Source organism: Condylostylus longicornis, unplaced genomic scaffold (genome assembly GCF_029603195.1).
Source record: "Condylostylus longicornis isolate FDR11 unplaced genomic scaffold, ASM2960319v2 ptg000055l, whole genome shotgun sequence".
In the NCBI taxonomy this organism is placed as follows: Eukaryota; Metazoa; Arthropoda; class Insecta; order Diptera; family Dolichopodidae; genus Condylostylus; species Condylostylus longicornis.
Genome location: NW_026578024.1, coordinates 10,115,133 through 10,127,288, shown reverse-complemented (window position 1 = coordinate 10,127,288; position 12,156 = coordinate 10,115,133). Strand labels below are relative to the sequence as shown.

At 24.1% G+C, this 12,156-nt stretch overlaps 1 protein-coding gene across 3 annotated transcripts in view; it reads right to left on the bottom strand.

Annotated features, from left to right (window-relative positions):
- LOC129612112 (homeobox protein homothorax) overlaps positions 1 to 12,156 on the bottom strand; it is a 437,826-nt gene that overhangs the window by 79,499 nt on the left and 346,171 nt on the right. For all 3 annotated transcript variants that reach the window (XM_055525634.1, XM_055525635.1, XM_055525636.1), the window contains one exon: positions 7,158 to 7,256. In XM_055525634.1, coding sequence (XP_055381609.1) covers positions 7,158 to 7,256 — 99 coding nt within the window. The remainder of the gene's footprint in view (positions 1 to 7,157; positions 7,257 to 12,156) is intronic.

The window sequence follows — 12,156 nt, the reverse complement described above, 5'->3', positions numbered from 1 at the left end:
TTGCTTTTGTCATTTAATTATTTCTCTTTATTTTTTATTTTTGAATTTCCCCCTTCAAATGTAATGGATTTGTTATATTTGTATAATATATTAATCCATCTTAAAAATAAATTAAAGATAAAAAAAAAAAAAATTAAGACAAATTTTTAATTTGAATGGAGGGTTCTTCTTCTTCTTTTTCGCTTTTCCTTTTTGTTTTTTGAATTAAAATTAAACATAGACTAAACATATAACATCACACATTTTATATAACACTAGAATAATGTAAACATACGAAATCGCAGTATACATACTATAGAGTACATTTGTATGTGCATTTATAATTATTGTATACACATTCATCGCCGTTGTCGAATTCAAATTCCTTTATTATTATAAATAGAGATCCCATATGGAGTGAATCATCTTTCGCGCCATTTTGAATTACTTTATAATTAATATATATATATGATGATATATTGTGTTAGTTTATATGTATGAATTAAAATAGAATTCACGCTGTACTATATGGAGGCTCTTCATAATTATTACAAAAAAAAAAAAAAAAGGAAATTAAAATTGAAAAAATCAGCGCCTCATAATTTTATACAGATTTACATTATGTGCATTAAAATGTACATGTATAGTTGTAAATGTTATATAAATAAATTAATTTGAGTGAGAAAGAGACAATAAAATTGATGTTTTTTTTTTTTGATTATTTTTGCTATATTTCTTGTTTTTATTTTAAAAATTATTGACCTAAATCATTTTCAATTTTGTAATAAATTTTTTTTTAAAAAAATTCCATGGAAATTTTTAAAATTTTTTACTTTTTATTTAAAAAAACAGGAAAAAAAAATAAACGAAAAATAATTACTACAACAAAATATAAGTAAATAAATTTTCCCTATCCGAATAAAAATTTCATAAATCGATTATAAGAGTGTCAAAATTCTTTGACTCTCAAATTTTCAATTCTCTCAAAACATTTCTTAGCAGCACAGAACAATTGTCATATTTCGCATATTAACAATAAAAATTTTGTATCTTAACGTTTATTTTGTAAGTGACACTCATATTTTACATTCTTTCATAATTAAAATTTCTCTTAATCAAATTTTATTGACATAAATATGCACCAAACCAACAACCTGGTTGCACCTTAAACTCCAAAAACATCAAAGCACCAAAAAAAACAACAATGAAAAAGGAATGAATAAAAATGATATTTTTTGTCTTTTTCTTTTTATTTTGATTTTACTCTTATATTATTCTCTTTGTTTTTTTTTCTCTTTACTTCTTTTTTTTTTTATTTTTTACTCATTTTGGGATACAAAAGTCAAATCACAAGAAATAAACATCAAATTTTAAGTGTCATATAGAAATATTGCAAATACTTTTATGATTTTTTTTTTTTTTCGTTACCTTGTACACATCGTAATATATTTAAAAAAAAAATATATATATATATATACGTAGTATAAGAAAACCGAATGAAAATTTATGTAGTAAACCTACCGCTATGTTATCGCAATTTATTCGCGCGCATATATTTAAAATCATTGTATAAAGACTTTATGATATTGCTGCCTATACTCTATAGTCTATATTATAGTTAGTATCTAAAGAGCAAGAGTATAACAAATAAAGAAAAAAAAAATAAATTTAAAAAGAAAAGAAATGGCGGATTTTAATATGATTTTACTGCACTATAAAATATCAACCAATTTTTTGTCATCAATATCAATATCATCGACATTATCAATATCAACAGCTTCATCAAAATCATTAATGCATATACATGCATGTAAGGTACCATTATTATCAAAAAATAAATTACTCTGCATATATTATGCATATATGCACATACATATGTTATACTGCACAGATTGGTATATCAAAAAGACGCAAATAATATTAATAATGATAAAGAAAAACTGCTGAATCAAATGATGACGGAAGAACGGAGCGGGGGAAACAAATAAACATATATTGCAACAAAATATAATATTAATAACCAATATAACAGCATATCAATAGAAAATTGCATCTTACTTTACCAAAATAACATAATACGTAAATGCTTGCAGCAATATTATATATTAATACCTATATATTGATATATTATAATATATATAAGCATAATGTACGCATGTATGTACATATATGCATGAATTTAAATGAACAACATAATAAATATAAGTTTGTAAATCACACAATATGTAAGTATCCATGTAAGTTCCCGAATCAATATGGAGAAGTATATCCAGTCATAATTTACTAAAAAAAAAAAAAAAGAAAAATAAGTATAAGAATAAAAAAAACAAGGCAAGTTCTTCATCTTCTCTGTTAATATAACAACAAAACAAGGCAAAAACCAATGCGCGAAACAGAAAAATCAAACATAAATACAGACATACAGGTCGCTCCATAAAAGTCAATGTTAGGATGATGATGTCGTTGACGAGATTTTTTCATATTTTTCTTCTGATTCTCATACTCTTGTTTTTTTTTTTTCCTCTATGGTTTCTTATTATTTTCTACACTATATATACAGAAACTACTTGTATAATGTTAGTACAAGTCATACATATATAATCGAGTTCTTTTTTTTCTTCATCTGAGATTTTAATTTTTTTGTTTTTGTTGCGTTTTAGAGCTCATGATGGTTTCTTTACAAGCATTTTGTAAAAATTTACCATTCCTATTAAATAAAGTATAAAATTTTACCGTACATGTGTGCTATTAGCAAAAGGATTTTTTTTTTTTGTTTTTTAACATACAAAATGCGCATACAGTGTTTCACATATGCACTAACAGAAATTTATTCAGTTAACGCAAGCAAGCGTAACATATACACATAGTATACACGATATAAGAAATGAAAATGAACAGCAACTAGCGAACAGCCGTAATATCTATTAACAAACAACTAACAAAACAGCTGCTAAAATTTTTTTGAACATCTACAACATATTTATAGCACTGTGATATGACCCTACAAATACACAAAAACAAAAAAAAAAGAAAATGTGAAAAAAAAAATTTTCTTCTGGATTTTAAATTTTCGCAGTTTTTTTACTCTAGTTTATACTCTAGTTTTCTTATTATTTCCAGAAATAGCGTTGAAAATAAAACAAAGAATAAAAAAAATTATGTTCAATGTCTTTTGTCTCAGAATTAAATCTCGGAATCAATGTGGAAATTTAAAGTTTATGTATAAACAAGAATTAAAATTGCAGTATTTTAGCACTTTTCAGTGAAAATTTTATAATTTTAGAAATCGGAAATTGCTAGTTTTTTCTTAGAGTATTAATTTTTTATTTCATTATTGCATTCGCTTCTGATTACAGCCAGCCCCCTTTACATATCAAACAGTGCAAAAAACCAGATACAAAGCAGCATTGCTTTTTTTAAAAGTTACTATAGGTGTAAATAAAATTCAACCAAACCCAACACCTAGTCCGAAATTGTTTCGAAAGTTATACTTAAACCAACTTTGTTTTTTTTTTCTTTATTGTTACAATTTACATTTAAAATTTACAATTATTGTAATTCAGTTACATATATATACATATGAATGTGTTTTGTTGATTGAGAAGTAAAGAATTTGTTAGTGCGTATAGTTCCCGGAATTACCATTCTTTTGAAATTCCTACTAACTTGAGGTATATTGCAAATTATATCAAATTAAATGCTGCTGCCTATAATATTGCTTCAAATTTCTTAGATAATAATTCTTTGTTACTGGAATTTTGATTCAGTAAATTATGCAATTTAAACTTTTATGAAAAACTCGAATATTAAATAGTTTGAAACGATTTCTGTGGCATATATACAGCACAGAAATGCCCAGCAATTTCTATATAAGGGTTAGTTCTACATAATATCTTAAATTTTCATTCGTGTACTTCTTTATGTTGTATAAATTCTATTAAATTTTATAGATAGGCGCTATTAGTTTGGGCTTGAAGAGCCTGTAATTACGCACAGTCTTTGTCTTATGCAAAGATTGTGAAAATTATTACTGTATTTTTGTAATAGTGGAAATCAAATCAAAATGAATGCTATTATTACAATTGAAAATAATTTTATAATTTTAAATAAAAATTTCATCGAATATTTATTGACTGAAAATATATATTTAAATAGAGAACTATATAACATCTGCATTCGACCTACTTCATTATGGATATCATAATTATAAGCAACTTCTATACAGTTCAATATAAATCCAGCCCAATCTGGCTTCGAAAAAAGGTTCGATTTTATAACAAAATTAATAAGAAAAAAACTATGAAGTAGAAAAATATAAAAATATCCTTTGTATACAAAATCTCTAACTAAGAATCAGTTATATACTAATATACCCTGTATATACCCTATGTGTATATTAATATTTTAAGGAGTGTTACAGCAGCATGCTTAGCTTATCTACATTATAATATTAAATACTATTAAGAGCATGAATTCAAGTAATATACATTAAACTGTTAAAATATAAAAACTATAACTATTTTTGTTTTTAAGAAAAGCACGAGAAATTCATAATTTAAACCAAACCTTTTTTTTCTTTTTCTTAAAAAATTAATTAGAAAAATTAAAGGTAAATCAAAAAGGTAGTTGGTTTATAGTATTAATATTTTCCTATAATATATTTTTATCTACATTTTATTATTATAAATTCTTAAATTATTATAAAAATTCCTTAACATTATCCGGCAATATTGTGAATTATAAACAAAAACTGTACATTATTTTATATTTAAAGGTTAAGAAGTAGGTTCCATTCGAATTATTACCGCATTGAATCAACTGATTTCTGTTTTGTGCTTTGTCTTATAATAATTTGACACTCCTTGATTTTTTTTTTTGAAAAATTTCAAATTTTTCAATTAACTTTTTGATCTGTTAAAGTAAATTGGTCTCGCTTGGCTTGCTATATACTTATATAGTTTATAAAAATGCAATTATTTTGAAAATCGAAATTTTCTTCATATACCTAATATAATATCGCAGATTTAAAATTGCGCGAAATACATAAAAATAAAATAAAACAACTGAAAAGAGCCATGATGAAGGTATAGGATAAATTTGTTGTTAAATTAAATTTAAAAATAATAAATTAATATTGAAAATAACAAAAGTAAGTCGAAATATCCATCAGAAATCACCTCTAAGCAATAAGAATGAAAAACAAAAATAAAAAAAAAAAATGAAAATTGTAGGTAAAAGCAGAACTTGTTGTAAAAAATAATTGCTAATCTAATATTGCCTGAAAAATTTGTTGTAAGCAACTATACAAAAAAAAAACACAAAACAGAAATGATTAAAGAAAAAAAAGGGCGCTTGTAAGTTAAACTGAAAAACTAAAATCTCCTCCACATGATTTTTTTTTTTTTAATTTTTAGTTTAATTTTCTTTTTCATTATGTTGCATTTTTTTTCTTTAATGTAGAGTTTTTTTTTTTTTTTTGTTTTTTACTTGTTTTGTGGAGAGTTTGCATGCATCATGAAATTTCTTAACGCCGCCACTGCCGTTGCCGCCGCCATCGCCATTGCCGCTTGATCATTGAAATGAAAAATTTTCTTCATCATATTAAAATTGCATATAAACATTGCATATATAACGTGTACATACATATTTACGATATAGGCATTTTTATACGTTGCACATGTACATTTGTTTGTACGTATGTATATATTTATAAGAATGAGTGTATGTAATCGCAAAACTTCAAAGTCCACCAATATTTGTAATTATTTCTACAGTTTATAAACAACATTGTTGTTGCTGTTGTTTTTCTTGTTATTACTATTATTACGGTTGTTTTTATACTTGCTATACTAACTGTATATGTATGTATATTTGTAGTGTACATACGATATACAACGAAAAATATCTGAATATCTTTTTAACCCCCAAAGGTCTTATCTTTAATTTTTTTTTTCTTATTATTATTATTTTGATATTTTTTTTTTCGTAATTCTTATGTTTAACACAGCAAGCAGTGCAGCAGCTCATTGCACAGTTTATATGCATTAATTCCCTATAGCGTTTTGTAAAATTCGATTTGATTTTTTTGTTTTTTTTTTTTGCTTATTTTAATTTTCTTTTATACTGTATATCAAAATTAAAAACAACCTTCTTCTATATGGAATAGTATGTATTTATTTATATATGTATAAAAGAGCGAAATGGTGAAAGAAAACCCGAAACAGATTAGCGAACTAAAATAACATTAAAGGTAAGAAATATATAAAAAAAATACAAAAAAAATGTAACAATAAAATATGACAAAATTAAATTCATGCAAATTTGCATATCGAAATAATCAAATTGGCGACAAGGAGACTTAATCAACTCAGAGTATAACCATGAAAATAACAAAAAACACAAATCAAAAAAAAAAATGAAACCGACAAACGTCATTACTTGGATTAAATGAGTTGAAATTCATCCTGAATTCATCGCATCTTTATGTTTAAATTGTAAAAATTTAAATTCGTATGCACCCTATTAATTTATATGTTATTAATATAGGCAGGCATAATACATACTTAAATATTTAACATTCATAGTTATGTATAATGAAGATATCGGTATATATGTATATAAAAAAAACGTAAAACAATTTATATAAGGATATAAAACAAAGAAATCAGAATTTAGAGAAATTCAGAGAAAATTGGGTATTCAATTCATAATTATCGTGGATAGTTTCTTTTTATGAAAATATTTTGTTTTAATTGATTTTGGTTTTAATTACCCTTTAATACTAATAAGAAAATTTTAAATTTGTCCACATTAACAATGATTTAATCAGTATTAATGCACATTATTTAATAAAAAAAAAAAATTAATTTGACTAATTTGTATTTTAGCCTGAGTAGTTCTTTAAAAGGATTGTGAAAATCCTCAGATTTTATTTCATTACAGCTCACTAATTTTATTGCAATAATAACAAAATTATTTATTTATAAAGAAATAAGTACTATATACACCAATTTCAATATGGTTGTACAATTTTCGATCACTGCTGTCGTCTACGTAGGTTTCAAAATTTCACCCGTTTAACAAATTTACCATAATACGAGTATAATATTAGCACAAAAATTTAAAAAGAATCCTAAAAATATTTATAACTATATAATAATAAATATTTTATAACTTACCAGGACTACCTAGGAAGACTGAGGAATATAATCGCCGGGATGCATCATTTACATTTCTAGCGTCTGCAGGCGATGACCATTCTCTCCGACACCATCGACCTGAAAAATTAAAGAGAAAAAATTATTTAATTTGATTATTATTGACTAACACTTATAAATATTAAATTTGGCTAAATTCATTATAAAGAATTTATTGTAAAACAAAGAAAAAAAAAATTACAAAATTATAGTAATAAAATTAATTTGTCACACACATTTCTCAAAACATACACTTATTTTACTATTAAATTTGAAGAGAAACTTAAAAATTTATTATGATTGGTAAAGTTATGGGTTTGATTCAGTAATATGAAGGAGACAGTCAAAATTAATTTCAATATTCTTTCATAGTATACGTACGAATATCAACGAAGCCATTCTGTCTGTGTGCTTGGGACGTATAAAATGCAAAAATATATGTATAGAAAATGAAACTACGTCTGTCTGGAACGTAAAATATAGTTTTGCTTTTTGGAAATTCCCTTAAGAATCACATTGTAATGGATACTTACGCATATATAATTATTTTGCAATAAATTTCTACCATACTACAACTACAAACTTATTCGATATAAGGTACATTGCGAGTCTTAATTTTAATGACACTGTTTAAGCGAATAAAACCTTAAAAACGACACTTTTTTTCACTTAAAACAAAAACAAAAAAAAAATCATAAATTTTATTTTTACAATTTTTCTTTTTTATTTTTCGCAGTTGGATATTTAATTAAGCAAACAATAAAACCATAATTAAAAATTTTTTGAAAAAAAAAAAACAAGAGAAAAAGGATCTAGGACCTATCATGAGTTTTTTTTTTTGAATTTTATATAAAAAAAAAAAATTCCACTATTTTTTATTTTTAATCGTTTTTAAATACTATTGTGAATTTTTATTTTATTCTTTCATATATTTATGCAATTTTCCACCATTTTTTTTTCTGCATTTTTTCTTAATTTTTCTGTTTTTAATATTTTTGCAATTTTTAACAATTTATGACTTTTGAATGCATTTATAATATCAAATTCCATAAATCATACCACAGAATATTTAAATAATAAAACAAAAAAAGCTTAAAATTGAAAAGCCACCAAAAAATTGTTGAGATTAATACTGTGTTTCTTTGCCAAATTAAAGTTCGTTGTTATTTTCAGAATTTTTCAGATTATTTTATTGTTTTTTATGAATATTTGATATTTTTTATTATTATTATTAATATTATTCGGTTTTCATTTTATTTTCTCTGTTCATTTCGGTTTTTAAATTCAAAAATACAAAAAAATTATTAAAATTAAATCAGGAACCCAGAAAAAAAGAAAAACAGTGCAAAACGAAAATCATTTTGAAAAAAAAAAATGAATTTTTTAATGAATTATTTTCAGTAATAAATTTGATTAAGAATCTCATCACCGTCAGTTTGTGTGGCCAAATTAAATTTCAATGTAAGAGAATTGTGAATTCAAATAAATTTTTGTGATGAATGTTGGTCAAACAAAAAAAACATATTTATTACATACGAAATAATGTTGGTGTTTCAAAATTTTACTGAGATTCTTCATAAAAATTCTCTTTATACTAAATCACGCATATTAATCCAAGAAAAAAAAATTATTTTCTATATATAAATCGGGATAATAAACAACCATTTTTAATGAATTTTAGATTATCAAGTTTTATAGGTTTGGATATAAAATACGGCTACACAATTTAAAGTTACACTAATGAACCGCAGGATGACCTATTTAAGAAAATTTAATTTATGTAAAAATTTTAATTAAATTATGTTCCCCTTATACTGAAGGTAAAATTAAAAATGTAATTTAAATAGAAGTCATTTTAATTATTTTCAATTGTCCCAGAAAAAAATTAATATTAGGAGTTGTCTTTGCAGAATAAATTTCAAAGTTCATCTTTCTTTTGAACCATCAAAGTAGTCAACCTAATTCATCATCTCAGCTAAATAGCCCTAGGTGAACCACTGCTTCTGCTACTACTGCTAGCCATTGATTTCTCTGTTCGGTAAAATTGTGCCAATTAGATATGTTCATTATTCTTGGATTTGCTTCAACATCTTTAATTCATCTGTTTTTAAGTCTAGCACGCCTTCTATACCCTTCAGGAACTCTTTTAAAAACTTTTTTTTACAAATCTTTACATCGTCCATTCTTATTAGATTTTTCAGATATCTGATTACATTTCGTCTTTGTATTATATTTTCAATTTCGTGATTATTATATAATACAATAAAATACATCGTTCGTTCTGATAAGTCCATAAATTCCTCTTAATATTATTCTTTCAAACGATTCAAGTGGCTTGATATTATTGCAGATTTATAGAACAGGTCTTATTAATGTCTTGTACATTTCTCGATAATAATTAAAAGTGTAATAATTTTTTATGGACGTATGCCTTATTTGTAACAACCTAAACCAAGATCTATTATTTTTCATATAGATGGGAGGTAAATTTTCTTGAACAACATGAATTTATTAGGAATTTTTTTCGTTTCCTGCCATTAGTTAAATGCGAAAAATTCTGCCATTAGTTTTTAAAAAAACTTATAATCAAATCTACTATACATGTTATACATGCTCGGGCGCCACTTACTTCAATAGTAAAAAATCTTTTACATTGTGACCAACTTTATACAACAAACAAAATATATACTTTTAAAATTTGGATATTACCCATAATTGTGTCAAATTTTTTAATAATATTTCCATTATATTATAGAATATCTCAAGAGACTTGTATAAATTATTGATAATTATAATTTAGTAATTGAAGATTAACTTGAAATATAAAATAACATAAAGTTGAAAAAGTATTTTAAATGAAATCTTTTTCTAAAACGAGAGAACATAAAAAATAAAAATAAAAATACTTAAATACAAGAAAAGAGAAATAAACCCCCTCCCCCCTTAAAATGAGAAATAAACCGCATAAGTACAAAAATATCCATAAATTTCGATTACTTAAGTACAATGATGGCAAAAAAAAAAAAAACAAAACAAAAACAAACTTTATCTACCTTGGAAATTTTTCATTTTGTTATTCTTATGTTTTGGCTTTCTCTTATTATCAAATTATTGTCAACTATAAAAATTTATTGCAAATTACTTTATTTACCTTTTGTTGAATAAAATAAGATGTTTGTATGGTATATGGGTTTGAATTTTCTCTTATACAACTCACCCCTATATTATATATGTATATATGAACTTATATTGTAACAGAATAACTCGGTTATTATCAAGAAATCATAAAACGAAAATGAAAAATATTAAAGAAAGAGAATGAATGGAAAAAAAAAATTGTGCAGTTCAATTTGAGAAGTTTTCAAATTGCGAAGGAAAAAAAAAACAAATAACCAAATCTCTGTTATAAGCAATAAGACAAAAAATTATGAAGGAGAAAAAAAAAATAAAACGGATCCCTTCGTTATCCTCTCTATGAATTTCTTTACCATTTTATTGAGTTTTTCTTTCTTTTTTTTTCTCTTTTCATCCCTGGATCTTTTAATAAAAATTATGAAAGAAAAAATTAACTTTCTTTCACAGTTTTCTATTAGATTTCTTATTTTTTTTTTCTTCACCACAATCATTGTTTGGTTTTTTTTTCCATAATTTTAAATAATAATAAAAAAAAGAAGAAACACAACATTTCATATTCCATTTTCTTCAACTTTGAATAAGAAAAACAAAAAAAAAACAAACAATCAAGACAGTAACGGGAAAAATTCTTCATCATCTTTTTTAGAATATCCTTTATATTACAATTTTAGTCCTTTTCATATAATGCTTTTTGGTTTCTTTGTATTTTTTTTTTAAAGCAGCTCCAATTATAAAGTCCCTATATCTACATTATACAATATACCCATAACGACAACAAAAGAAGAACAAAACATTTTCCATAAAACTCAAAATTGGCAATATTCTTTATGCTTATGAGGGGCATAACAACAGCATTAAATGAAATAAAGGAAAAGAAAAGAATAAAAAAAATTATAATATAAAGTTTAATATTTAATGTACCATAAAAGTAATAATAATTCATAAAAATGCAATATTACATTCAACCGAATAATAAGGAAACTGTTTGAAAATATCTACATAATTTTTATTTAAAAAAAAAAAAAAATTATTATAAGATTTTATTCGGGGATCTTGCAGTGATTTAATAAAATCCAAAAAACAAAATAAAATTAATTTTAGTAATCATTAATGGATAAATCGATACAAGTGTTTTAATAAACACTGTCCATTGTTTCTTCAGTTGGACTAGTTTGTAAGTAACTGGTTGTTACTAAGGAAAAGTTTTTTATCAAAGTCTCTCGCAGGTGAGTACTAGCTTATCTACAAATATTTGATATGCTTATAGCTGATCTACCAGTATTTGTGATTTCCTCTTTCTTCTTGGAAAAATTTTGGTTTGACACCAAAAATATTTATTAATATTGCAAATATTTAGAACTACTTTAATAAATAACACACTAAGAATTCAAAATTATAGATTTTGACATTCATGTCAATTATGTCAATGTCATATGTTAAAATATTGCACTAAACACAATTTTTGTACTTATTTTGCAATAATTATATTGAATAGAAGATCGAATAATATCTTTTGTACAGATACTCGATTGAATAAAATTGTTGCAAAACAAACCGTGACTAATTCGTGAGTATATTTCCAATAATGAAGTAAAATTTTTCACAATTATGACAATTTTAATATAATTACAGAATTTTCTAATTTTTTTAAAATTTTCATATTTTTAAGGTTTAATAAGGATAAAAAAATCTTAATCACTCGAATATCATCAAACTAACTTAAAAAATGTACGCATCCTGTTTTGCAGATATTGTTTAACTTCTACAGGACAACTCGTATGAATGGTGTTCTTCTTTTCTATATAATGTGCACAATATTAAACGATGAACTATGCAATGTAAAAAG